Source organism: Aethalodelphis obliquidens, unplaced genomic scaffold, assembly GCF_003676395.1.
Source record: "Aethalodelphis obliquidens isolate GAN/ISIS:26980383/991018 unplaced genomic scaffold, ASM367639v1 scaffold59, whole genome shotgun sequence".
Classification (NCBI taxonomy): domain Eukaryota; kingdom Metazoa; phylum Chordata; class Mammalia; order Artiodactyla; family Delphinidae; genus Aethalodelphis; species Aethalodelphis obliquidens.
In genome coordinates, this window is record NW_020838003.1 from 6,574,751 (window position 1) to 6,599,409 (window position 24,659).

At 42.1% G+C, this 24,659-nt stretch overlaps 1 protein-coding gene and 1 pseudogene across 3 annotated transcripts in view; both read left to right on the forward strand.

Moving 5' to 3' along the window:
• Positions 1–11,798, forward strand: part of ANXA3 (annexin A3) — a 57,672-nt gene extending 45,874 nt beyond the window's left edge. For 2 of the 3 annotated variants that reach the window (XM_027087722.1, XM_027087721.1), the window contains 4 exons: positions 850–945; positions 5,366–5,424; positions 7,476–7,598; positions 8,960–9,384. In XM_027087722.1, coding sequence (XP_026943523.1) covers positions 850–945; positions 5,366–5,424; positions 7,476–7,598; positions 8,960–9,031 — 350 coding nt within the window. In that variant the 3' untranslated portion in view covers positions 9,032–9,384. Of the gene's footprint in view, positions 1–849; positions 946–5,365; positions 5,425–7,475; positions 7,599–8,959; positions 9,385–11,293 lie in introns of those variants that run through there. The other variant, XM_027087723.1, reaches the window with a different exon arrangement.
• A 1,928-nt stretch (positions 11,799–13,726) lies between these two features.
• On the forward strand, positions 13,727–17,156 carry LOC113609901 (nuclease-sensitive element-binding protein 1 pseudogene; annotated as a pseudogene).
• The last annotated feature ends 7,503 nt before the right edge of the window (positions 17,157–24,659 follow it).

A 24,659-nucleotide genomic window follows, 5' to 3' on the forward strand; every position in this document is an offset into this window, starting at 1 on the left:
ACGGCACCCAGAAGCCCAGATCTCCACTTACTAGGGACATCTGACTGTGGCTCCCCAGTGCTGGTCTAGAAAACAACCACAGTGATGACTACGCTTATGCCGAGTTCATGGGAAAATGAGGAAACTTGGGCATTAACATTTCATCCTTTTTATAAAACAGTGGCAGTAGTATATTATAGTTGCTTTATTGATGTCTTTATTTGAAAAATAAAGACCAAACAATCCTAGATCTCTCTCCAAATTTTCTTTTTTTGAAATTCACTTGGAAAAAATATACTTGGCTTACAAAGTATGCCTACATGCTCGGTGACGTATGTACAGGTTTTGCTTTTGGGCAAATGTTGATCAAGTACTTTGAATGCCTTCTAGTAAGTATGAAGTAGGCTATGCTGCCTTAGGGAATGATTGACTCAGCACAAAATCTTCATAATTAAGATTTCTTTAGCAGATTTAAAACATATTTGACTCATGACCAGATTATTGTTTCCCAGGTGCTGCTATAATTTAAAAGTAGCCCACCTTATTAGATAAATTATTTATCTGTTAACCTTTCAGGCTATTTTAAATGCTTACAGCCTGGGAATGGGAAGGGAAGAGAGGAGAGAGAGAGAGAGATGGATCATTGAAGAAAATAGCCTATGAAGTTCAGGTTTTATTGCAGATGACATTTTTTAAAAGTAATAAAAAAACAAAAACTTCTGTGCTGAGTTTTTGATGTTTTAAAGGAGTTTTTGAGCTTGCCACTTAATAACCTGATTTGCTGCCTATCAAATCAAAAACCACAATATATTCAAGTGTGGTCAACTGGGATACTTTAAATATTTTTGTGGTGCTGGTTTTTTTTTTTAGCATTTGATGAATACAGAAATATCAGCCAGAAGGACATTGAGGACAGCATAAAAGGAGAATTGTCTGGGCATTTTGAAGACTTACTGCTAGCCATAGGTAAGCCCCTGAGTGCTTATAAACTGAGTTACTTATAAGCTTATAAACTTATAAACTGAGTTACTTTGCACTTGTTTTAAATAAATCTCAAGATTAGCTCTTTTCGTCTCAGAATCCTGACTGATTTCATCCTTACGCTTCTCATAGACCTCAGCACCGTCCACGGTACACACAATATGCTCAACAAATATTGTTAAATGGATGCCGGAAGAAGTTATCTTTTTAGGTCTTCCTTTGCCTTTTAACTCTGTATTTGTCTTGTTACCACGTTTGGATCGTCAACTCCTCGAGAGATAAAAATATTACGTTCTTGCTGGCATTTTTATGGAGGCTGTCGAAAACACAGACCTAAGCCCATTTGGTAATTCATCATATTTGGTTATTTTTGGCAGTGGCCTCCCAAAGTTAAACTCAGGTCGGAAATACAGGTCTCCTCCCTCTTGGTGATGCAAACAGGGAATATCAGAAAGAAAATAAGTCACAGACTGAATCCGTTCCTGGAGAGACACATGGATTAACAAGCAGACAAAAACACGGTTATATAAGCTGATCTGTCTTCTCAATCAGGTCTCTGCAGTCTGTGCTTTCAGGAACCCAAAGAACACCTTGCAAGAAAGATTGCATTCAGATAAATGAGACACTCTTGGAAGACAGGATTCAGTGACCATTCTAGTCAGAGTCAGGCAATTAACTCTAAGTGCTCGTACACACACAGAATCCTAAAGAGCAATCCTAACTTGTTATGAACAATCCTAAGTTGTTCAGAATCCTAAATACCCAATGTTGGGTGGCTATTGGGCTTGCTCCAGGCTGCTTCTCCATTAATGCCAGGGTAAGAGTACCTGTACTCCACACAGCCTGTCATTTCGCCGATGAAAAATCATATCTAACGTCCATCATGATAATTAATAGCTTCTACGGTGAGTTAAAGATAGCTGATGTCTGAGGGTAACCTCCTCCGGGGTGAGCCTCTGATTCATCTTTCAAATGTGAATTACCATCTCTGGAGGGTGAACTCCCCATTAGGGTGCCTCAAATTGTATTTTTAAATAAACACTCATCAGGCACTCAGCATTGTGCTAACCTCTTTACAAATACCAACCCATTTAAGCCTCGTAACAGTCCCATGATTAGGGACTATTATTCCCCCCGTGGCAAACCTGAGGCACCGGAAGGTTAAGTTCCTTCCCCAAGTTACCCAGGGAAAGTGTGGTAGAGCTGGAATTCTAACCTAGGCACTTGGGCTCCACAGTCTATGGGCTCCACAGTCAACCAACCCCTCCAATGTGCTGCAGCGTAAACAGAGGCTGAAACCTGCATATATCACACAGTCCATGCTCAACTATTGATATTTTAAATTGCAGAAAATATCGCAGGGAGCAAGCACTCACTAAAGTCTGGGCGTTTCCTCCACATATGTTATTTCATTTAACTTCTGAGCCTCTCTTCAGTGCCAAGAATAGGACTGTTGATCCAAATGCCGCTTAAAATATATGACTCTGATTGATTTGCTAAAAGATAGGCCAAGAAGGAAAACAAGCTTCTTCTTCAATTAAAAAATATGCATCAGGGACTTCCCTGGCAGTCTAGTGGTTAAGACGCTGCACTTCTACTGCAGGGGGAACAGGTTCAATCCCTGTTCGGGGAACTAAAATCCCACAGGCGTACAGCGTGGCATGGCCAAGAAAAAAAAAAAAGGAATTAGAGATCAGCCTCCATAATTAGCTGTGAGAATATTCCAGTGGCAATGATATAGCCAGTTAATTTTTTTCCGTTTCTTTTTTTTAATATTTATTTGGTTTTTATTTGTTTTTTATGTTTTAATTTTTTTGGCTGCATCGGGTCTTAGTTGCGGCACGTGGGATCTTTCGATGTGGCGTGCAGGCTCTTCACTGTGGCGTGCGGGCTTCTCTCTAGTTGTGGTGCGCGGATTTTCTTTGTCCAGTTGTGGCACACGGGCTCCAGAGTGCATGGGCTCAGTAGTTGTGGCACGCGGGCTTAGTTGCCCCATGGCATGTGGGATCATAGTTCCCTGACCAGGGATTGAACCCATGTCCCATGCATTGGAAGGCGGATTCTTTACCACTGGACCACCAGGGAAGTCCCTCCATTTCATATTTTAATCTTTACAACAATTTTGCTGCTTTTTACCTTGCCTGCTGTAATATTTGAAAAACTTTATTGAGATGTACAAATTCTCACTTCATTGAGCTAAGAAGCATTTTTGGAAATAGACATTGAATTATGCACTAAATTAGGGCTATAATATACATTGTTTTATCAAGTAAAAGAAAGACCTTATAATTTAAAGTTCAAGATATGTCACACTTTCATTTTCTATTTCAGTCTACCATTGGAATACAACAGTTTTTTTGTTTTAATCTTTATTGAGCTATAACTTAAGTACCATAAAACTCACCCAAAGTGTGCAATTCAGTGCTTTTTAGTGTCTTAACAGAGTTGTGCAACTGTCACCACTATCTAAGTTGAGGATATTTCCATCAGCCCCCAAAGAAACCCTGTGCCCCTTGACAGTCACTCCCCACTCCTCCCCAGCCCCCAGCCCCTGGCAACTACCAGTTTACTTTCTGTGTTGATAGATCTGCCTGTCCTGGCTATTTCATATACAAGGACTCTAATACAGTATGTCAACGCGTAGCTTTTGACGTGAAAAACCGTCTGAGTTCTAACATCTTAGAAATGCATGGTGGCAAGATTGCTAGCTGTCAGATCTGGACTTAGATAAGGAGAGGCTTTATTCAAAGAGACTATTTCAATAGGGAGAATAGTTGAGTCTCAGAAACGTACAAGAGTCTGAAAATCAAACAGAAAAAGCTTTTCTTTTATGGGGAGGAGATAAACAGACCTCAGCAGAAACTTTCAAAGGGAAGTTGGACAAGCAAGGCGGCATAATCGTTGGGGGTTGACAGGAAATGTGTCTCGCTGTGTCAACTGGTTCTCAGGACCAGCTGAAAAGGGGACACGTTCTGCATTTCAACACCTGCTCAGGCTGGGGGGCCAAGCTAGGGTTCAGGGGCCTGTGTGGGGGAGGGGAGAGGCCTGAGTAATGGTCAAGAGAACACAGAGGGTAAGAAGCGGGCAGCTGTGAACACTGGGTCATCATAATGAACTTCAGTGGACTCCCTGATTCTTAGGAATTTCCCTGAGTTTCCCTGCTGGGGTTGGGTCTTAAAGCAAGCTTCCTTATACTGCATATGCCACCATCTCCCCAAATATTCCTGAGGAACAAATCGTGTGTTTAAGAACATAAAGCGGAGAACAAGGTAAAGGGTTATGAAAAGAAAGGATTCTCTGCGTTTAGTCTGGGGTGAAGGAGATGATTGAAAAGCTTAATAGCTTAAAAGTGGGCATAAAACTTTCAATCAAATGATTAAGGCTTGCCGAATATTACTTTGAGAAAAAAACAGGTAATATCAATTTGCATCCTTGATTTCTTCTCAGACAGCTTCAAATCTGTAACTGTTTTCATGTTTCTCCCAGATTCCATGTTTCTAATATATTTCTCTTTCTGTTTCCCTTAAATCACTTACACAAAAGGCCTTTTAGCTTTCCTTAAGAGAGTCTGAAAGGCGTCATGAGAAAGTCACTATTCTTGTTCTGTTCTCCAAAATTCATTATAAAATTCCTTCACTTTGGGTCAGATTCCTACCTAGAGATCAGATTTAAGATGATAAAAATAATTGTGTTGCAATAAATAGATTTATTCCCTACAGACTTTTCTAGTCCTGGCTGTTTTCACGTTACTTAAAGAATAATTAATTTGCTTATGTTTTTGCCTGTTATCTTTTCCTTATTCTGCTTTACTTGTTATTTCAAAATAAAGAATTGAAAGATGGTAGTATTTTTTTGATGACTGAATTTAAATTATAGGTGCTGGTTCTAATGCAATTAATCAACCTATAAATTCTAATCCAGTCATTTAAGAGAAAATCTTTCCATTGGAAAAACTGGTTTTAAACTGAGCTGCAGTGCCCTTGCTTACCTAATGTGTTATTTGGAGCAACACCTCTGCAGTCTTTAGACCCAAGCTATTCATCAGTAGTCAAAGATGCTAGAAATGGAGCAATGGTACACCCTAGGGAGTTATCAATGTAAGCGTAGGTGTTGGTGTGTCTGGGATCTGGAAATGAGTCAGCGGCTGTGAGAGTTTCTTTGGCAGGTAATTTTATTTTCCCTGTGGCTAAGGATAATTACTGTGCTAAAGTTCCATGCAAGTATGACATTATACGGCTTTGAAATTCAGGTTAAGCATTCATTCACTCTTTCATTCTAAAGAAAAGCCAGGAATGGGGAGGAGAGTGGTATGGTTACTTAAAAAAAATTTTTGCAAACGTATTACTGTAGATTAACTCAATTTCTATTAAATGAAACTGAACATTACTTTGCTTTTTTATAACAGTCTGTTGTGCAAGGAACACGCCTGCCTTTTTAGCTAAAAGACTGCACCAAGCTTTGAAGGTTGGTCTGGAAACTTCATATATATTCTTAACTTGCCTCAAGGAGAATGTAAAAATATTGCTTAATGGTGATGGAATTTCGTATTTCTTTTCCACCTTGATGAGTTCTCTTCTGTAGCTAATGTGTCTACTAATTTGGCTCATTGGTTGTTAGTGAGTATCCTCATCATTACAGACGTAGGTACACTGAAGTGTTGAGTAAATCATTTCCCCCACTTCACAGTAATGCGGGCAGTCGACTTGTTTTAGGATGACAGACCTCCAGCGTGAGCCAGTAGCCTCTCAAGCTGCCTTACTTAAACCAAACTGCGTCAGCGGCCTTTCATGATACAGAAACACTGTGTTTTCTCGTCTGCTGCCACTGCCGGTTGGGGAGCTCCAGGAATCTGTTCAGGAGGTTTTCTTGCTCTTTTATGTCTTTAGACCCTCATACTGAGCCTGGCACATAGAAGGTGCTTACTTCAGGTTCTTCCTGGACATTTCCTGTGGAAGTCCATGTGCTCCTACAAGGCTGTGTCCAGAGCAAACACATCATTTTCCTCACCTCACCTCCCACCTGAGTCTTGCCCCCCATCCTGCGTTCAGTCATCTCAGTGGATAACCCCAGCAGGAACTAGCCTTGCCCAAGTCGCTGACGTTATGCCTTTCCTCCCCAGCCTTGTTCCTACCCATCAGCCACAGCCTTCTTTCTGTTTCTTGACTGTGCTGAGCCTCTTCCCATGTCAGGGTCTTTGCATGTGTCGTCCTCTTTCCTCCAGGTCTGCCTATGGCTGTCTCCTTCTCATCTCTGAGGTCTCAGCTCAAATGTCACCTCCTGGGAGAGGTCTTCCCTCACTACACCGGTCAGCTGGCTTCCTTTCACTCACACTCCATCCCATCATTCTTATTACCATGTACTTGAGCAACTTGTTCATTGTCTTTACTGTCCATCTCCATCTATTAGAACATAAACTGCATGAGAACAGAGATATCATCTGTGTCGTTCACTACCATATGCACAGCACATGGCACAATGTCTGGCACATAGGAGGTGCTCAATAAGCATTTGTTGAATGAATGAATAAATGAATAGTGTCAATATTCACCTAACCGTTCAGCGAGAAATGTTACACTTCCCTCTCCTTCATTCTCCTCAGATGATATATCATTAAGTTTTGTCAATCAACCTTTATGAGCATCTCTTCAGTCTATCCATTTTCTCCATCCCTACTGCCATTATTCTAGGTCAGGCCATCATCATCATCATCTCTCTGTCTCTGTCTCTGTCTCTCTGTCTCTCCCCTTCTCGCTCTGGTTATGTAATCATCTCTGGATGGGTCCCAAAGCTTCTAGTCTTATTCTGTTATCTTCATCCCACCCTTGCCCTGCAGTCCATTCTTCATACTGTTGCTGTCAAAGGAATTTTCTGAAACCACAAATCTGATCTGATCTCAACACTCTCATGTTTAACAGATTGCAGTAGTTCTTCACACTTGGGATAAAGTCGAATTTCATTTCACGGTTTACAAAGTCTGGCCTTTCTAGACATATTTCTTGCTGTTCCTTCTGATTATTTATGTTCTTGCCCTAAACCATCACACATGCTGTTTCCTGTGTAGGAACACTTGTTTTCCTCTCTGTAAGAACTCCATTCCTTCTTCCCCTGGCTGATTATTTAGGCCCCAGCTTCAATACCACTTTCTCAAACAGACCTTTCCTAATCTTTGATCTATCTTAGGCCTCCCGAGCATATGCTCCCGTAGTACCCAGTCGTTCCCATATGTCAGGTTTTATTGTAATGGCCCATTTTCTCGCCTGTATCCTTTACAAAATTGAAAGTTTAACCGGGGCATCTCATCTCTGTTTTCAGCATTTGACAATGTGATGGCACAAAGTGCTCAATAAATATTTCTTGAATAAATGGATGTTGATGTTTGATGAAAAATGAGTGAAGGAGAGTCACTGTGGTTGAATATTTTGTGTACCATTATCTATGTCCTGTAAATATAGTTCTATATGTTGTTTTGTGTGAGCAATGAGATTGGTATTGTGGACACTTGCATTTCTCAACAGGGTGCTGGGACTGATGAGTTTACTCTGAACCGAATAATGGTTTCCAGATCAGAAATTGACCTTTTGGACATTCGAGCAGAGTTTAAGAAGCAGTATGGCTATTCCCTACATTCAGCAATTAAAGTAAGTCTCTTCTTATAAATAGCAAAACATATCATGCCTCTCTCTACCCATCCTTTTTCCCTTATAATTCTCAAAACATGGAGATATGTGACTTAGGTTTCTCTCTCTCGTCAGTGTGTAAATGTGTTTTCTGAGTTTAAAAGAGTAATAACAAAATATCCCTTAAAGACAGTGATTATTTTTCAGCTCTAAGATCCCAGGCACATAAAAGACACTCAACATTTTTTTCAGGTTTAGTGGCCACTAATTTTTCTTCTTTTGTGAATTGCATATGCACGTTGCTTCTATTTTTTATATTGCAGTATTTTAATTTATTTCAGTTTTTCTTTCTGACAATAGAAGAAAAGTACGTATTTAAAATTTCTTCTTTGTTTGACTCAAAAGATAACATCGTTCTGCACCTTGGAGTTCTTTTTATTTCAGGATATAGGAAGCTTTCTCATTCTTTTTAACAGCTGCATATCATTCCATTATTTGTATATTTGTACCTACCACATCAACAGATGTTTCAAGTTTCTTGCTGTTATAAACAACGCTGCAATACGCATATACAATTTCATAAGGTACAAGTGTACCTGAGGGATAAGTTCTCATGAGTTGGTAGGATTGCTGAGACAGATGTAAATATATCCATAATTTTGGTAAATATTACCAGTTGACTTCCACTGCACCTCAGTTAGTCAACTAGATTCATTCACCAAAATCGTTTTTGTTTTTTGTTTTTAATGAGAGCCGTTGTTTTTGCACTAAACCTTTGCAGGAAAAGATGCATGCCTAAGTTGAAATAGAAAACTTATTCAAAAAGGCAGCTGTCAGGCTGTGCCTGGGGCTTAGCACAGATTCCATCAACTGCTCATACTCAACGAAATTTGAATCGATCTGACACATTACAATAGTTTCGATCAACAGAGAAAGATACAATAACGTTAACCAAATTGTTTTTACCAAGGCAGAAAAGGAGAGGCATATGTTTTATAAAGATTGCCAGTAACAAGGTTGAAACACGAAGAAAGCCTTCAGTTCACCCTTGGCAAACTAGGAAATTCAGTTAACTGGTAGCTCTCCCTGCCCCCCTCCATGGTCTGGGTAATTGAGGCTTATTGTATTAGGAAACATTTAAGCAACGTGTATCTTGACAGAAAAGAAAAAGCCATTGCTGCAGAGTTCAGTGTGTAATTTAAAATTATCTAAGGTTTCTTCACTTCTGTCACCTAACATACATTATCAAGTAATCTCATTACGTTTTCAAGACTGACGAATAGGATGTTTTCGATGGTTAAAATTCTGTAATTCAGGAGCTAGAGTTCCATTTTGTATATCATCTCAGCCTTGGGTTCCTCTTCCTTCCGCCTTTAATTTAGACATTTCTCTGCTCATTAACACCTTTCTCAAATGATGACTGGAGGGGAGGAGAAGAGGAAGAGAGTAGGTGAGAACAAATCTGTATTTCTTAATAATAGGATCTTAATTTAAAAATTGGATGAAATTACAGTTTTTGGTAGATTTCCTTTATCAACAAGTTGAGTAGCTATTTAATAAATAGCATAATTCCAGGGTCTTTAAAGGAAAATATAATAGCTACCCTCAATAATTCATAATCTATGTGGAGACGGAGGTGGGCATAAATAAAACAATTACAAGATGATAATATGAGTTACCACAGTATTCTGCCTAATAATATTTCATATTGATAGTACATACTAAAACGTGAGATTATAAATGCAAAAAATTTTTTTAAAAAAGAAAGAATAAAGTGGCTGACATAAAGAAATAATATGGGGCTTACCTGGTGGTGCAGTGGTTGAGAGGCCGCCTGCCGATGCAGGGGACACGGGTTCGTGCCCCAGTCCGGGAAGATCCCACATGCCGCGGAGCGGCTGGGCCCGTGAGCCATGGCCGCTGAGCCTGCGCGTCCGGAGCCTGTGGTCCGCAACGGGAGAGGCCACAGCAGTGAGAGGCCCGTGTACCGCAAAAAAAAAAGACGTTTGGGATTAGATAGGGAATATTTCTTGGGAAATGGGTCTTGAGCTTGCCTTTCAGGTGAATAAGCATGTGTTAAGTGCCTCGCATGAGCCAGGTGCTATGCCGGTCAATAGGGTCTCAAAGGGGAATGCTCTAGAAACATATATATGATGAGAAGTAGGAGGATAAGAATCAGGCACTTGATTGATTAGGAGTCTACCTTGGGAATATGGAAAAATAAAATCTGAGTGGCAATATGCATTCAGTTGAAAGGAAGACTTGAGATCACAGAATTCGTATTCCATTCATTCCATTTAAAATATTTACTGAATGTATATTATGTGCCAGGTTCAGGATTACAATTATAAGTAAAGAAAAAAGTTTTCTGTCCTTATGGAATTAGAAATAAATGTAAAATTACAACCATGTTCAATGTAAAGGAGATTGTGCTATAAGATCACATAACAGAAGGATTTGACCTATAGGAAGGTTATGATTCAGATCTAAAAATGACTAGACTTAACAAGGCGAAGGCTGTGGGGGTCAGAGGTCAGCAGAGCCTTCTAACAAAAGGAATTGCAAGTGGAAAGATCTCGTGGTGGAGGAAACATTAATGAAAATTGAGGCTGGCGGGACCAGATCATTCAGGACTTTTTCTGACAATGTCTAAGGATTTTGTCTTGCTTAAGAGCGATGGGAGGCCAGTGAAGTGTTTAAATTTTAAGCACATAGTGTCATGACCAGAAGTATATTTAGAAAAGATCCCTGTGACTGTGGAGAATGAATTGGACATAAGATAGAAGGTATGTGGGGTGATGAGTTACTATATTCGTCATATTAGAGTAGCTCTGACTGTAACACAAAATAGTGATGCAAAGCTACTGGTGATACAAAAGGAGGAAAGAGCAAGGACTCTAAAGATATCTAGGAGTTAAAACTTAAGGGACTTGGAATGAACATCTTGGTGTGAGGAGAAAGGAAGGGAAGGAGTCGAGGATGACTCCCAGGTTTCTAACTCCCAGACTCATAACAAACGTGGCATCTTGTACTGTAAGCCTCAATCTCACCTGGTATCTTTTCTGAACCAAGATCCTTTTTTGGCTAGCCTAGGCGAGAGGAACTGGGAAACATACTCTGTGGGGATGTAGTTCATTTCACTTTCTTAAGTCAGGAAGTATAGTTTGGTGTTAAGGAGCCAGGTTAACTGGGTTCGAATCCTCCCTCTGCATTTATTCTCTATATAGTTTGGGGCAAATTTCCCCACCTCTGTTTTTGTCGTTTTACTTATCTGTTAGGTGGAGCTACTATGGTATCTACTGTACAGAGTTATTATAAGGGTTAAAGGAGTTAACCCTTAGAAGAGCAAGTGTTAGATAAATACTAATATAAATATTATTAAAACTATAATTTCCTAAAGTTTTGTGAGAAAAATAAGATTATGTAATATTAGGTAATTGATGCACTCATTTTTTTTAAACCCAAATTGAAATTTAATTGCAGTATATCAGGAAGAATTTAAACATCATATATTATAAAGAAGATGCTAGGCTGGAACAGGATTACACTCAGGTGTGAATGGGTGATGGAATTACAGGTGCATTTCACTAAATGGTACAGGTCATGAGCCTTACACGCCAGTGAATCCCCTAGTGCTGTGCGATTTGATTCATTCATGGTCCCCTCATTATTTACGCCATGTCTGTCCTTCTCTCCATCGGTCCTGTCCCTTACAGTCAGATACTTCTGGAGACTATGCAATCACACTCGTAAAGATCTGTGGAGGAGATGACTGAGTCAAGAATGTCATTTCTAAAGGCTGCCTGCTCCCATGACGGACTTTTCCCACAGCTCTAATTACTTCTTTCTCGCAGTATCTACAAGTACAAGCAAGTGTCAAGAGCAACCTGTTTTCCTAATAGAGATTTTCATTGTTCCATAATAGTAACAACAACAAAGTGATTATTATCGTAGAACATCTCATCATAATGTAGCCGTTTATAAATGAAATTTTTAAATGACATTAAGGATCAGCTAATACTATCCAAATTATGTTTCTGCTTTGGAAGTGAGACTCTTTGTTCAGTTCTAAAACATAAAATGCAAGACAGTGTAATACAAGTTCTTGCCTCTGTAAAAGGTAGTCTGTTGTTATCATCAACCAGCATTGTTTGGTACCCGGCACTGACAACTAATGATATTTTAAAACATGTTTTGGTTATAAAGCTTTTGCTGCTTCCATTTGTCTACCGTCTTATTAATCACATTCATCCTTAAGAAAGGAATAAAAACGAAGATGTATGTACTCCTGGCTTCCCCTTTCTCGTCTGATCAAGCTAGAGCAGTGGCAATACATAATAATTTATTTCAGAAAACATCTGCTGAACTACTGATCTAACCATTGCCCATCTGAATGGCAGCACAAATTGTGGTCGTTTCATGTTAAATACTACTTTCCCAGAAGGGGTGTTTAGAATCAAGTTTCTAAGATATGCTTTTCCTCTAAAATAAGTTGGCAAAACTACACATTTCAACAAATCTTTCATGTTACCTTTGAAAGGGACCTAGGATGAAATACCTAGACTAAAAGGAAATATATAAGGTAAAAAATTCTAGTTGGAGTTATTAGTCTGAACTAAAATAGAAATGATAGCTGTATGAGAAACAGTGATGTCCAGGACTTTTAATCAGTGGATTCCACTGGTCAGCATTTCTGAGACCTTGCAGAAAGATGGAGAAGTTATTTCTCATTCTGAGATTTCCAAAATGCATATGGGAACAAAGCACAGGGATTTAGAATCCACATACCAGGTTTTGACATCCTGCCCTACCATTTACCACCCTGTGATGCTGGGAACTATGAAACCCTGCTAAACCAAAGTTGTCTCATCTTAACAGCACTTACCTCTCTCATAGGTTTGTTTTTTTAAAAAAAAAGATTAAGTGAAATGATGCCTGTGAAGCACTTAGCCCTGTGCCGGGACATGGCAAGTGTTCAGTTACCATGTTATCATTTATTATTACCCAGCAACATCAAAATGATCACGACAGCATTGCAACCATTCTTCAATAGACTTCAGTTCACCTACCATGTGACACACCCTGTGCTAAGTTAAGTGTTGGGTACACCAGAGGAACGAAGACTCGTTTCCTTTGCCCAAAGAGCTTAAAATCTGTTTAGGGAGAGAGACCAATGTGGTGGAGGCTTAGAGTACAAGGGGAGGTGACCGGTGATAGGCAGGGGCTAGATTATGAAGGTCTCACAGACCATGCTAAAGAGTTTACAAGCAAGGGAGAGTCATGGAAGGAGCATTCAAGGAGGATTTCAATCAGGGAAATGATTTTTTGGTCAAATTTTTGATCAAGGAAGAGGAATGTGTGGGAGAAGAAAGCTAAAGGCAGGGAGCCCACTTGGCAAATTAATTTTCTAATCAATACTAGACGCGTCAGTCTGAGCTAAGATAATGGCAAGGGAGAAAAGGTGGGGGGGAATATACACACTCAAGAAGTATTTAGGAGGTAAAATTGACAGAACACAATAATCAAAAGGGTCAGGTGTCAAGTATACCCTCACGATTTTGGCTTAAGTGATTTGGTAAGTAAGTGTCTCACCAAGCAATAAATCATTGCTAATACTCATTGAGTGCTTACTGTATATCAGGCACTATGTTAAACAGTGTAGTATATGATAAATCATTAATCCTCAAGGAACTTTCCAATGTAGGCGTTAACTCACAGATACAGGAATGGAAGCTTAGAGAAATTAAGTAACTTGCCCATTGGAAGAGCCAAGATTTAAACCCAAGCAGCCCAACCCACAGTATCCAGGCTATTAACCACTATTTTGCCTTAGAATTTATCCCACTCCAAGGCCACTGTTCTTTTCAACCCTAGAACTTAGTTATTGGCATGCAGGGATTTTTGTCTGTTGCATTCACTGCTATATCCCTAGTGTTTAGAAAGTGCTTGGCATGTAAAAGGCACTTATCTATAGCATTGCATGTCATGTATTTTATTTATTTTGACTGCTACATATCACTCCATTGTGTAAGTCATATATTCATAAGTATAATTTCTAGGAGGCCACAAGAGCCCTGGGGAAAGTAGGGGAAGCATCATTTTATCTGGATCCCTTCCCTTTGTGCTTCTTGAAGTGATGGTGCCCCACTATGGCTACAGAAGTAGCCTTCATCTCCAGTCAGTAAGGGGCAGAGTGTAACATGAAAAACACAAAACTAGGAAGGCCTTGGGTTTTTCTCTTTAACGGGTTCTGATCACCAATTTCCCATGTTGGGCAGCGGTTGGGGTGGAGATGAAGATGGCGAGTGGGTCCCACACCAAGAAGCAATGCTCTGATACCAGCTGGATGTCCTGCAATTCAGCTCAATTCTGACACTGTCTACCTGGTGCTAGCAAACCCCATAGGTTAAGGGCTCAGTCCTATAAGACTACCCCCCTCTTCAGGTACCAGTCAAGGTTGTCACCTGTGCTTCTGACTGGCTAAAGATTGGAGTTTCCATCAACCTCCACCTTGGGTGTGACCAATTTGTTAGAGTGCTTCACAGAACTCAGGGAAACCTTTACATATGTTTAGCAGTTTATAATAAAAGAATATGGGAAAGGATACAGATTAACGTCTAGATGGAAGGGATGTGTAGGGCAAGGTGGGTGGGAAGAGGTGTGGAGCTTCCATGCCCCATCCAGGCCCACCCCCCTCCATCCCCCCTGCCCAGTACCTCCATGTGTTCACCAGCCCGGAAGCTCTCCGAACCCCAGACTATTGGAGTTTCATAGAAGCTTCATCACATAGGCTTGAGTGATCATTAACTCCATTTTCAGCCCTTTACCCTTCTCAAGAAAACGAGGGGCAGGGCTGAAAATTCCAAGCTTCTAATCATGGCTTTGTCTTTCCAATGACCAGCCCTCATCCAGGAGCCACTCAGAGTCGCCTCCTTAGCAAAGACCAAATATTAGGACAAAAGATACTCCTAATGCTCTTACCACTTAGGAAATTACAAGGGTTTTAAGAGTCCTGTGCCATGAATGAGGGGCAGAGACCAATATATATGTTTTCTGTTATCTCACCAGGGATTCACTGTGTACCTTGTCATAAAAAAGGATAGCTACTAAACCACTGTGAAAGTCAATGTAAATGTTATACATCTCTAAATTCCTAGTCCAGTTCCCTAGTCAGAGTAGGTACATGACAAATCTTAATGACAATTATTTGTAAAGTGGGGTTGTAGATCTTTCCTGCCCTTTGTACCAAATAGGTTGATGTAAGGAGCACAGGAAATAATGCTTGGAGCTACTGTGAAAAGTATTGAATGCTATTCAAACATGATGTAGAATTGATAGTAAAATTATCATTGTTTGTTGTATATATGAATCAAGGACTTACTGTGTGCTGAGTACTATGCTAGATATTTTAGATCTCATTTATTCTCAGAGCGTGGTTATATGTGTCAATGTTATCGCCATTTACAGATGAGGAAAATGAGGCTCAGAAAGGTTAGGCCCAAGGTTACACAGCGGGAAAACCAAGGGGTAGGATCTAGGTCAGATGGTATTTGTGCATGAGTGAGTATGAAGAAACATAAGAACATGAAGGGAGTGGTGATCACTGGACAGAACCCTGCAAAGAGAAAGGAACTTTGAGATAATGAAAGGCTGCAAGGAAAGCTCTCCTCCAACCCCTCTACTCTCATCCTTCTTGCCTCCTATGCATTGGGCCAGCTGGTAGCTGCTAAAAGTATGTTTCTGATGATTCTGATGGAACGTGGTTATCTCAAGATGGAAGGTTGTTACTGACCCTTCCAAAGAACTGCAATATTTATTTAAATGTTTAAATACTACATGAGGATGAGAGGGGCTGTATAGGGCACAGGACAGTGCGTGGTTTAGTGCACGGGCCCTGGGGTCATGCTGCCTAGATCTGTGACTGTAGGCAAATTACTTGACCTTGCTCAGTCACCTCTTCCTCACCCTTAAAATGGGGACAGCGGTAGTTCCTATCTCATAAAGTTATTTTGATCATTAAACAAGAAAACATTTAAAAGGTGGTTGGCACAGAATTCTATCGGTAGCGGGAGCGGAGAGCGGACCCCAGAGATCCCCGAGCAGCCTCACCGCTGCCGCCGGCCTAGTTACCGTCCCAGCCCGGGAGGAGCCGCAGCTGCCGCAGGGGGCCCCAGTCACCGTCGCCGCAGCCACAAGCAGCGAGGCCGAGACCCGGCAGCCGCCCGCCGCCCCCCGCCCTCAGCGCTGCCGACCCCAAGCCCCGCACGACGGGCAGCGGCGGCGCCGGGCGCGGCGGCCCGGGCGGCCTCACACCGGCGGCGCCTGCCGGCGGAGACGAAAAGACCGTCGCATCGAAGGTTTTGGGAACAGCAAAATGGTTCAGTGTGAGAAACGGGTGTGGTTTCATCAACAGGAATGACACCGAGGAAGATGCATTTGTTCACCGGACTGCCATAAAGAAGAAGAACCCCAGGAGGCACCTTCGCGGTGTAGGAGATGGGGAGACCGTGGAGTCCGATGTCGTTGAAGGAGAAGAGGATGCGAAGCAGCAAACGATGCAGGCCCTGGAGCGGTTCCAGCGCAAGGCGGTAAACGTGCCGCAGACCGCGACCACTAGAGCCGCTCTCCACGTCGCAGCGGTCCTCCACGTCGCAGCGGTCCTCCACGCAACCTCCAGCAGAAGTACCAGAAGAGTGAGAGTGGGGAAAAGGCGGAGGGATCCGAGAGTGTCTCCGAAGGCCAGGCCCGACAGCGCCGGCCCTACCGCAGGCGCCCACCTTACCGCATGCGGAGACCCTATGGGCGTCGAGCACAGCGTTCCAACCCTCCCGTGCAGAGAGAGGTGATGGAGGGTGCGGACAACCAGGGTGCAGGAGAACAAGGTAGACCAGTGACACAGAATATGTATCGGGGTTATAGACCACCGTTCCGCAGGGGCCCTCCTCGCCAAAGACAGCGCAGAGAGGACGGCAGTGAAGAGGATATGGAAAATCGAGGAGATGAGACCCAAGGGCAGTCGCCCCCTCAACGTCGGTACCGCTGCAACTTCAATTACCGACGCAGACGCCCAGAAAACCCTAAACCACAAGGTGGCAAAGAGACAAAAGCAGCAGATCTACCAGCTGAGAATGCGTCCGCTCCCGAGGCTGAGCAGGGCGGGGCTGAGTAAATGCTGGCTTACCATCTCTACCATCATCCGGTTTAGTCATCCATCATGAAGAAATGCATATGAAATTCCAGCAATAAGAAATGAACAAAAGATTGGAGCTAAAGACTAAAGTGCTTGCTTTTTGCCTGTTGACCGGATAACTAGAACGATCTGCGTTACCTATGTAGCATGGGGTTTTTATTATTTTTACCTAAAGACGTCTCTTTTTAGAAATGACAAACGTGTTTTTTTTTTTTTTTTTAAAAAGCCTGGTTTTTCTCAATACATCTTTAAAGGTTTTTAAATTGTTTCATATCTGGTCAAGTTGAGATTTTTAAGAATCTCATTTTTAATTTGTAATAAAAGTTTACAGCTTGATTTTTTCAAAAAAGTCAACAAACTGCAAGCACCTGTTAATAAAGGTCTTCAATTAAAAAAGAAAAAAGAAAAAGATGGTTCGTACAGTGCTTAGCGTATGGTAAGCCCTCAAAAAATGTTAGCCCAGATCCTATTATTATTAGTGTATTATTCAAGGGCCATGTTTTTTATTGCCTCCAATTTCCACAAGGTGGCAGGTCGAGTTCAAAGTGGACCCCATGGCTCTATGTCCCAAAGGCAAAACCTATTTTAATTGTTTCAGAATAACTGGGACAATTAGGAATTGTTCAGAAACATCTTCATTGTCTATAGAATGTTTGGCACGGTCCAGGCATCTTACTGTTGCTGAAAAACCCTTCTTAATGGATCATTTAATTTAATCCTCTGTTTCTCACGATTCCCGGCACCGTCTGCATTTACACGAAATGTATATTAACTCTTCCAGGGATCACCTGGCTGAGTACATTCAAGTCATCTCGTTATGCACTAAGTTTAGTCCCTGGAAGACTGTGAAGAGGAGACAACGAGCAAGCTGGAAGGAGTCCTGGTCTCTGTGACTGGTGAACTGCAGAAGGCAGGAGATCTGTACACCTCATCTTAGAGTGACAGGGTGTTTGCTCATGAGGAGCTATAACAGGGCATATTGAGGGAAATGTTTAAATAGTAGAATTCAGACTTTTCTTCTATGTATCTATCCTCTTTTTCCATTTCCCTAATTTCACGTCATATTGCTAACCTCCAATTTCTACAATTTTACTTTGTCTTTAACGCATTGGTTTTGGGGTCAGATCAAACTGGGTCCAAATCCTGACTCCACTACCCATGATGGCAGTGATTATAGAAGCACGTATTTGACAAATACTTCTTTACACCGCCATTCTTTTTTTAATTAATTTTTTAATTGAGGTAACATTGACTTATATAAGTTTCATGTGTACAGTGTTATATTTCTACTTCTGTATACCCTACAACATCAATTCTTTACCTGATAATAACAAAACCTACCTGAAAGAGTTGTGAGGATTAAATGAAATAAAGCACATGAAGGATTTAATTCAATCAGAAATAGTTACTAGTAATTACAATGGCATAACCTTGCCCAGCAAGTGGCAGATAGAACGTGTTCAACGAGCATTTGTAGAGTAAATAAATGATACTTATTTTAGTACTTCACAGTGATAGTAACTCTTAAGACTGGCCTTGGATATCTTCAAGGGAAACGCTCACTGAAATCAGTGTGATCTTGTCAAATGTGTTCTCTGATTATGGGAGTCCAGTGATATATAAAGCTCCCCAGGCTTGTTTCCTGCCTACCACTCATAATTGTGACATGTGAGCATTCAAGTTACTTAACCTTTCTGGGCCTTGATTTCCTTATCTGTAAAGCCAGGGTGGCAATAGCATTTAATACTTCAGATTCAGATAGGTGCGAGGCTTCAGCAAGTCAGTTTAGGTAAAGCACATAGCACAGAGCTTGCCATACCTTAAGTGCTCAATAAATGTTAGCTGTTATCCTCTGGCTCGGTTTGGAAGACCTACCATTGCTTCTGTTTGATTCACTTGGGGGATTTTGGGATGTTGGAAAGTCAACGCTTCTAATTTGTAATTAGGAAAGAAGATAAAGCAGACCTCTTGGCAATTTCCTGTGTATGAAACCTTGTGTTTTATGAACCACGGAAAGTACCCCAAATTTCTTCTCAACCCACCCCAGCAAATTGACAAATTCGGACCTTTCCCACCCACTCTCTGTACATCTCCCGTGGGACTATGAAAATAAAGGAAGTATTCGTTGCTTTGTGCATAAGCTGTTTTCCTAGTGGTATATTTCTTCTAGTTTCGACAAACTCAAGCTTTCTGCCAGTTTTATCTACCAAAGGGTCAGCCCTGCTCCGAGACCAGAGTTTGCCTGTTTCTGTGGATTTTGCAAAGTCAAAAGTGGGAGAGAGGCAAATTTCAAGTGAGGAGAGTTACAGGGTAGGAGTAGCACTGAATGGCTGCTGCAGTGAACAGTAAAAAGAAATCCCCAGTCTTCAAACCCAGGACACCAAAACAGCCCATTCAGCTGCATGAGTTTTAAAACACAATTATGCATGAGGGAGAACGGGCCATCAAAACCTACTGGAGTCCTCTGCTGGCACAAGCTTTGTGGAACTGGATGTGGCAATAGATAATGGCCAGGGTGACTTGCAGAGCTCTGGGCTTGCCCTGAAGTAACTGATACAGTATCAACCACCAGACAAAAGAGAACTTTGACAAAGGATGCTGAGATGAAATCAGCTCCCACATACAGGAGCATGCCACAGTGGGGTAGAAAGTGGGGAGAACAAAGGTCCGGGCGGGAAGTGAGCGAGAAGGAGACAAAGTCACACCTCCCGTTAGAGAACTGCAGGCAGAGCAGAACTAGCCTATACCAGTGCTCCTGGCCACATCTGTCACGCGAAGGTTAGAGGTTTTCAAAGTGGAAAATTTAAACTTTTCGTTTTGCTTTGTGTTAGAGAGTCAAGTCTACAGAGACAAATTCACATCATGTATTGCACATTCTGTGTAAACAGGTGTTGACTGATGTCTTCATGCAAAATATCTTCTTTGGTTGGCTGTCAGTCAAACCAAGTCTGTGATTCCTTTATTCCTTCAAGTATTTATTGCGTGGTAACCATGGACTAGGAACTGTGCTAGGTGCTGGGGTTACAGGATGAATAAAGCTACTCATTTTCTGACTTCAAAGACTTGATATCTGGGGAATGAGAAAGAGAAAGTAAAGACAGATACCCAGCTAATTAGTAAATACAGTGTGGTGGTGGTGGTGGTGATGGTGACAGTGGTGATAGTGGTGATGGTGGTGGTGGTGATGATGGTGACGGTGGTGATAGTGGTGATGGTGGTGGTGGTGATGGTGGTGATGGTGGTGATGGTGGCGATAGTGGTGATAGTGGTGATGGTGGCGATTGGTGGTGGTGGTGATAGTGGTGATGGTGATGGTGGTGGTAGTGATGGTGGTGATGGTGGTGGTGTTGGTGATGGTGGTGGTGGCAGTAGTGATAGTGGTAGTGATGGTAGTGGTGATAGTGGTAGTAGTGGGGGTGATGGTGGTGGTGATGATAGTGATCGTGGTGGTAATAGTGATAGTGGTGCTGGTGTTGGTGGTAGTGTTGGGGGTTGATGGTGGTGGTGGTGGATGGGTGTGGGGAGCAGGCAGACCTGGCTGCCCCGCCTTGAAGATGTTTGACCTCAGACAAGATTCTCACACTGTTGCTCCTGACTTCCAGAGTTGACAAATAAAATATTTAAAGAAACTGCTGATTATTAGATGCTCAATTAAAAACTGTTAAAGTCCTATATGGGCAATGATTAAGAGTCTAAAGCCAGTCTAGTTCAGGTTCAAATTCTATCTCTAAACATACTAGTCATGAACAAATTATTTAAACTCTTGGTGCCTCCGTTTCCTTATCTGTGAAATTTGATAGTAATAATTAAACCAACCACCTCAGATTAAACAGATTAAATAGATCAATGCATGTAAGCACTTAGAACAACCCAATGAATAGTATGCTCTATGTGAGTGCTAACTCTTTATCATGAACTATAGTAAGATGTGATATGCTCTGTAACGATGCTATTTAAAACGCTGTGAACTACTATGCATCATAACATCTTATGGAAAAACCCAAATGAACTTTTTGGCCTACCCAATAGATATAGATATAGATAGGCAGATAGACAGACACACGTATAAAAGAGATACTTGATATTTTGCTACATAGGAAAAAAAAAAAGAACATGTTAACAACACAGAGGGAAACAGAAAACCAGAGAGACTAGAAGAACACACATGACAGTGGTAACTGTTCATCTCTGGGTGGTCTGATTACAGGTAACTCATTTTTTCCCCCTAAGTTTTGTGTTTTATAAAATTTTAACAGTTATTGGTTCACTAATTTTAAAACATTTTAAAATGTTTAAGGAAGGAAGTAAGGAAGTTTGGTGATTAAAAGATGTGTAGAGGGCGCAGTGTGGTGGCGCAGTGGTTGAGAGTCCGCCTGCCGATGCAGGGGACGCGGGTTCGTGCCCCGGTCCGGGAGGATCCCACATGCCGCGGAGCGGCTGGGCCCGTGAGCCATGGCCGCTGAGCCTGCGCGTCCGGAGCCTGTGCTCCGCAACGGGAGAGGCCACAACAGTGAGAGGCCCACGTACCGCAAAAAAAAAAAAGGTGCGTAGAGCTCCAGTGAAGGATTGATAAGATCTATCAGGGAAGGTGTCACCGGGAATGGAAACTCTGAGCCAGGTATTAAAGAAATTAACTAGTAGGGGCTTTGAAGACGTACAGACTGGTACAGAGATGAGGACGAGCTCCCAAGAACTGCCCGATTATGTATTATTTGATTACATGGGAAAGTCATGCAGCAAATAGTGCATGGGATAAGTGGACCATCAACCCTCAGTGAAGAGCCTTCTCTGGGCCTGAATATCGAGCCCGTCCCTCGTGTTCACTTGTTGTCCTGTTTGCTGTGGTATCTGGTGGAAAGTTTGGTTCCTCTCTCTCTCACTCTCTTTTTCTCTCTCCGATTTCAGAAATCTCATTGTGGAATCCTGTCTGTTGAAGAGAGCTAGAGACCAGTTTAAGTCTTTGTGATGGAACCCACAGAATAGATGTTAATTATATTACCTACTTTCCAGACACTGACAGGTAATCTGAGAGACATGTAGACCTCCCTATCATGGCTGAGAACCAGCGTAAGTTCCATCTTGTGGATGTCCACTCAAAGCTGAGTCTTTCCCAGGAAGTGGGTGATACACAATGACGTTCAGCTGGGAATGGTCCTACTTTTCCAGCTCTTCCTGTGCCTCTGGACTCTAAGGCGGTACCAGCCTGTGCCACAGGCAGGGCCCACCAGCTCAGGGCACCTGGCAGTTATCTTCTGGGTACCAGCCTGCACCTTAGCCTTCTGACACTGGAGGGCTAAATGCGACAGCAATGACTGGAGAATGTCTTCAGTTTATTCCTGTATGTTTCTGGAGAGAAGACCTGGTGACTGGGAAAAAGCAGCTTCCTTCTTCTCTCTACCTCCTGTCTCTTCTTAAGCCCTCTGCTTTAATTTCTGGCTGACTTGAGCAATGTTGACAAGACAAAGAGAAGTCTTTCCACTGTTTAGTCTACTTTTAATTATTTCAATATGGAGACCTTCCCTGGCCACCAGGCAACAACTGTCCATTCTTGATTTTCTCCTCTTTCTTACTTCTGGGTGCTGGGGATGTAGTTTGGTCGGACCAGGTGCAGCCAGAAACTTCGTGGGAGGTCCAAGCTTTCCCAGAATGTATAATCTACCCAGAGAAAGCCCCTGTGGGGAAACTCCACAGATCTTTCTCTGGCTACACCTCTGGGGACACTGCGGTTGTCCTACTTCTCCTGGGCTGCTCTTGGCTTCCTCAGTGTGATGGTTCTGTCTTCTTTCTTCAGGAAAAAGTCTCCCTGACCTCTCCCTTCCTAGGCATAAAGGAAAGACTCCAGGCTTTGGAGCCACACTCTGAGCTCAAATGCCACCTACTTGCTGTGTAACTTTGGGCAAATTACTTCGTGAGGCTGATCCACCATTTCCTTTTGTTTATAAAATGGGAGTAGTGAAATAAGTCAGACAGAGGAAGACAAATACTGTATGATCTCACTTAAACGTGGAATCAAAAAAGAAAAAATATGGCACTCAGATACAGAGAACAGATTCGTGGTTGTCAGAGGTGGGGTTTGGGAGGCAGGTGAAATGGGTAAAAGTGGTCAAAAGGTACAAACTTGCAGTTATAGGATAAATAACTCATGGGGATGTCATGTAGAACATGGTGGCTGTAGTTTCTAACACTGTACTATATATTTGAAAGTTGCCAAGAGAGTAAACCTTGAACTTCTCATCACAAGAAAAAAAAAAAATCTAACTGTGTATGGGGATGGATGTCAGCTAGCCTTACTCTGGTGATCATTTCACCGTACATACATGTATATACCAAATCATTATGTTGTACACCTAAAACTAATACAACGTTAATGGCAATTATATCTCAATTTGGAAAAAAGATGGGAATAATTTATGTAACTCATCGTGCCAAGAGGCCCAAGGAGGGAATAATGGAAGATACGAAGAGTTAAATGAGGTAACCAAAGTTACCTAACAAAAAGCACCTAACACAACATCGGAAATACAGTAATAATTGGACATTATTTACACCTTTCGCCAGTTTCCCATTCTCCTTTGCTATACCTAGTACATGCATATGATCCTTTTTGTTTCAAGTGTTTTCCTATTAACAATTACAGGGCAACTGACACAGTACTGCATATTCTGTTTAACAACCGTGGGGAAGTTTGACAGCTTAACAAAACATCCTTGACTCCCTTGCAGAGAGGAGAATTCAGCTTCCCTTGGACTTTGGCTTTAAGACCTCACATTCTTTTCTCAGAAAACAGACCTGAAGACCCGGTAGGTGTTAACGGTGCTCTGATCCTTTCAGGTGTCTTCGTTTCAATAATAATAATAAACACCAGTTTCTTAGCACTGAATATGAGCAATCTGTAGATGTTATCTCCTTTAACCTTAACTCCATGAGGCAGGTGACATCATCCGCATTTATAGTTAGGAAACTGAGACTCAGAAAGGCTAAGTGCCACCCTACATCACATAACTAGATCATTCTGAAACCACAAGACAAACCAAGATATCTAATGGCTCCAGAATCCATGTTCCTGGCACTCTCACCAAGGTGCCTTGAGGCAACAGTAGCAGCAGTTGCAAAGCTCTTTACTTGAGAGGCCTTTTTCCAAGGGGAGAAGGGTCTGGAAACTTGGAGCTCTCATGACCCACCTGGCTTCTCGCCCCAAGCAATTTCACAATACATCACCGGCATCTAACATTCATAAGTAATGAAGCCAAAATTTGTCCCTCGGAAGTTTACAGATCAGTAACCTAAAGTCATCTAGAACAGGACAAAAGCCACCATGATAAAGAAAGCAGTGACCGTATCTTTAAATCTGGGGTGATTTGGTCAGGAGGCTCTCAGACCCGAAGTGATCGGTTGACTGCATGTCTTCTGCTCGCTGAGAACCGTGCTATCAAGACTGGAAAACTCCAGAGTGGTCGAGGCAGGGCACAGGTGAAAGGGCAGAGTTGGAAGCCTGAACAAACTTTTCCCCATGACTTACAGAACTTCCCTAGTTCTGCGTTTCCCATACTTTCTGAGGGGGAAGTAGGCTCCTTTTTAGTCTTCTTTTCCCCATGCCTCGCAGAGCAGCAGTACTGGAACCACTCAGCCACATGGACCGGGCAGCATCTAAAGGTCACGACGCTGGCGGGTGCAGTTTGAGTAGAAGTGATCGCAGATGTGCAGGCCGACATCCAGAGGGTCAGCAGGGCCAGGGCCTGAGCCATGGGGCCATCCACGTTTTCTGGAGTGGAAGGGGAATACGAGTCAAGACAGGATTGAAGAACAGGAAAATCGCGCGGAGCTCTGGAAGAGAAGCAGCAGAGTCGCCCTTTGTCCCGGTGTCCTCTTTAACAAGGCATTGGTGAAGGAAT